Source organism: Alosa pseudoharengus, unplaced genomic scaffold, assembly GCF_046254945.1.
Source record: "Alosa pseudoharengus isolate Yale_2024_CS ecotype anadromous, Long Island Sound unplaced genomic scaffold, YU_APseudo_1.1 YU_APseudo_1.1_scf_14, whole genome shotgun sequence".
In the NCBI taxonomy this organism is placed as follows: Eukaryota; Metazoa; Chordata; class Actinopteri; order Clupeiformes; family Clupeidae; genus Alosa; species Alosa pseudoharengus.
In genome coordinates, this window is record NW_027468609.1 from 29,496,464 (window position 1) to 29,500,286 (window position 3,823).

The following is a 3,823-nucleotide window of genomic DNA, read 5'->3' on the forward strand; positions in this document are numbered from 1 at the left end:
ACTGATGCCTGTGTAATGTCCGTATGAGAATGATCTATTCGGCTCAGAGTTCACTGTTTAAAAGGGTGCCACCAGGCTATCCTACTGGGTAGGCCTATACTAGCAATGCACAAAAACAATAAAGAATATAAAGATTAAAAACAATAAACAATAAAGAATAGTGTTCACAAGCTTGCATAACAATATGCCTATATGTAGCCTAAGTTTTTCTGTTACTTCTGAGATATTAACACTAAAAAGTTCTGAATGTCCCACCATAACCCAATTTACGTAACTGTCCCTAAAAAGAGGCAGGGCTTTAAAATATTTAGCCTACTGCTGCTAAAATATTCACTGGCTCTGGGTGGGGAGCTCATCATCAGATGTGCAACATGCTGAAACACGTTTTAGCGCATTTTTGGAATAAAAGTAGGGGAAATTTGAAGCTGAATATTTATGGATTTAAATTATGTAGAACTGCTGTTATTATGTGAACCTATAGCCTATATTTTATTTCACTCCTGTACAGATGTAGCCTACTAATTGAAATGATAGAGGGTAATCAAGGTTGATCTTTTAAAAAGACATAGGTTTATCTATGATGGTATCTGAGTAAAGCTTAGTTATTATTATGTGACCGTTGGTTGCTGGGTTTCACATTGCGTTTGCAATGAACTCTTTTAACACTCCAGTCGGGCTGAAATGGGCGGTGTTAGCATGAGAGCGCTGCAGTAGCAGATGATGTCACTATGGCAAGCCATTTTAACATTTACCCGCTAGACTGAATATGTATTGCAGATATATTTGCCTAGTCAAAACAAACATTTTAGATATCCGCAAATGAATTCTTCCTATCCATAATTGTCATTTTAGATATCCACAAAGACATTTTTCCTAGGACAAATGACGCCACATTTGCCATTCATTTCTATGGGGTTTATCACTACAGATATCTACAATTCAGTTGCAGATATCCACTATGTGAATTACGGATATCTGCAATTGAATTGTAGATCTCTGTAATTCCAGTTAGAGATATCTACAATTTGATTCTGACTAGTCATAACTCCAGTTGAAGATATCTTTAATTCACCTCAATTCAAGATATCTACATGTTCCTTTTCAGATATCTTGAATTAAGTTTTGACTAGGCGAAATGACATTGTAGATATCTGTAAATGGAATTATGACTAGTCAAAATGACGTTGTAGATATCTCAAACTGGAGTTAGGGATAGTCATAATTTGATTGTAGATATTTATTATCAAGTTATAGATATCTTGAATGAGTTTTGATTAGAGATATCTGAAATTGGAGATATCTATAACTTTCATTCTGCCTATAGCAAAATGTAATTATAGATATCTTGAATTAGAGTTTTGACTAGGCGAAATGACGTTAGAGATATCTGTATTGCTATGCAAATTAGGCCCGCATCCCACTTTAGGCGGGAACAGAGCGTGTTGTTGTTCAAATCATCAAATCACATAGCACCTGTTAACTGTTAACTTTGTAATTAGCACTTCTTAGCACCATGTCAGAGCAGCCAGAGGGCGAAGGAGTTTTTAATCGTCTTTTTAATGCTGCAGCCTATGCAAGACAGGAGCTGGCAGCAAGAATTAATGATTCAATGTTGCTTTGATTTTTTCGATTACAGCCATCGAACACCATTATGAATGGAGTTTCCTGTAGATGGTGCTAGTGCATTTAGTAGCCTAGGCCTACTAATTTATGTAGGCTACGAAACAGAGATCAAGCCAGTTGATAACGTGAGAGTCTAATAAACCACACGGTGTCCCTGAGTTTTAGTTATTTTAGATGTCAACAAGACATTACAGCCATGACTGCTTCTTCTTCTTCTTCCATTCATAGAAATAAGGAAATAAGCCCACTTCTTCTTCGATTATGTTGGGGAGGGTGAAACCCAACTCTGCCTACGGACAGAGAATGTCTAATAAGTAGAAGGGCTCTGCTACGGATCTAAAGAGCAAAGTCTTGCACAATAATTTGCACTAGTCATAATGACGTTTGAGATATCTTCACCTTTCATTCTGCCTAGTCAAAACTGAATTAAAGATATCTGCAATTGTCATTTAAGATGTGTTATGAGTTGAATGTTGTTTTCAATGACGTGATGACAGATATCTGTAATTCAGTTTTGCCTATAGTGAAAACTAAATTACAGATATCGCTATCTGACGTTTCGACTAGTCACAATTACGTTACAGATATCTTGAATGACAATTCCAACTATCCAAAATGTAATTGTGAATATAGTCAGAAAGACGTTGTTGATATCTACAATGTTAATTCCGGATAGTCAAACCAAAGTCCTTTTAGGCAAGTCCCTCCACTCGGTGGCCATTGACAACGCTTTTTGGGCACTGGTCGGGCATCCATTTCGGCAGAAATGCGCGTGCGCAAGGCTTCCCGACACTCCAGCGGCGAGATCACAACACATGATTGGCACGATGTCTTCACAACACACCATATGATTGGCTCAATGTATTCACATGTCGACGTTTTGCCGAGGAAGGGGTGGGATATGTGTAGACAACGGCCATATTGGCGTGACAAACTAGCCCCATGCATTTCTATGGAGTATTTTTTGAGTGCTGTGTCTCCACATTTGAAAGTCTCTGGTCAAACTTAGTGGGTAAATGTTAAAATGGCTTGCCATATGTCACAGGGTGACAAACTTTCTCATGCGTGACATCCCTATCAGTGCCGTATTTAAACGGAGGAAGGCACAAACTGAACAGATTACAACCAGCTCGTTGTCTGTTGTGAGCGTGTACTGAAGACTACCAAAGGCGACCGAAAATGTCTTGCTCTTTTGAGAACATCCACCTTGTCAGTCCATCCATCAATGGGTATAAATTTGACACTGCCAATCGCAAGAAAGCGGTTGCCAACATATTCGAAAATGTTAACCAGGATGTCCTGCTCAAACTTTTTGTGAGGTCCGGGGACATGAAAGCGATGGAGAGAGTGCGGAGCATTTATGACTCCCAGGATCCCGAGGGGAAAGCTAAAGCGCTGATGGCCTTACAAGTGGAGAGAAAAGACAAACTCTTCCAAATCACAGGACTCTCGCGGCAGTCCATGAAATTTCGCTGACTTTCGCCGAATGTAAGGCTATTTGGCTCTGAGGCGCTATAGCCTAAAAAGTCGATGCTCCGGTGTGAGTGGATGCCGGCGCATACCTGGCTGACAGATACGGGGAATGATGCCGCAGCTTTAGATCTAAGGTTCGTCTGCAGTGGCGAATGTGGCTCATCGTGTTGCTTCTCTGTGAAAATGGATCTGCCAAGGAGTCCAGAAAAAAACGTGCAGCTCCGAAATGTGCATGTGAAATGAAAGAGCTTTTGTCCGCCGAAGTGCTTGTGAACTGGGCTATAGAAAAACTGCAAAGACACTTCTTCGACATGATTTGTGGAAGTGATCAAGCTGACCACGAAGACGAAGTTATTTTTAAATATGCACTTGTAACAGAACTGTGAAAAGTATGTCAAAGTAATTTTAATAAATTAATATTTTACATATTTCTCTGTTTTTGTTGGGTGGATATTTTGCCATATTTTGCTAGACAACACATATTGCTAGGAAATAGCCTATTTGTCAGTAGCCTAGTAAGAAGTTAGAAGATTGGAGATGATTATGTACCCACAATTCGGCACAGAGAGCATTAGGCTATAGCACACATCCAGTGTTGAGAGTCAGTTTAGTGGTTTAACACACCTGGATAACAGGGCTTTCATTTGAGAAAGATGCAATGCGAATCTGTAGCCTATATTGGCACGCGTGGTCTCTATAACACTGCTCCAGTCTTTGCATGAGATGA

The 3,823-nt window shown here is 39.6% G+C and overlaps 1 protein-coding gene across 1 annotated transcript; it reads left to right on the forward strand.

The window, feature by feature from the left end:
- Positions 1 to 2,776: 2,776 nt before the first annotated feature.
- Positions 2,777 to 3,524, forward strand: tcimb (transcriptional and immune response regulator b). Its single transcript, XM_076284593.1, has one exon. The coding sequence runs from the start codon at positions 2,803 to 2,805 to the stop codon at positions 3,097 to 3,099; it is 297 nt and encodes a 98-aa protein (XP_076140708.1). The 5' UTR covers positions 2,777 to 2,802; the 3' UTR covers positions 3,100 to 3,524.
- Positions 3,525 to 3,823: the final 299 nt, after the last annotated feature.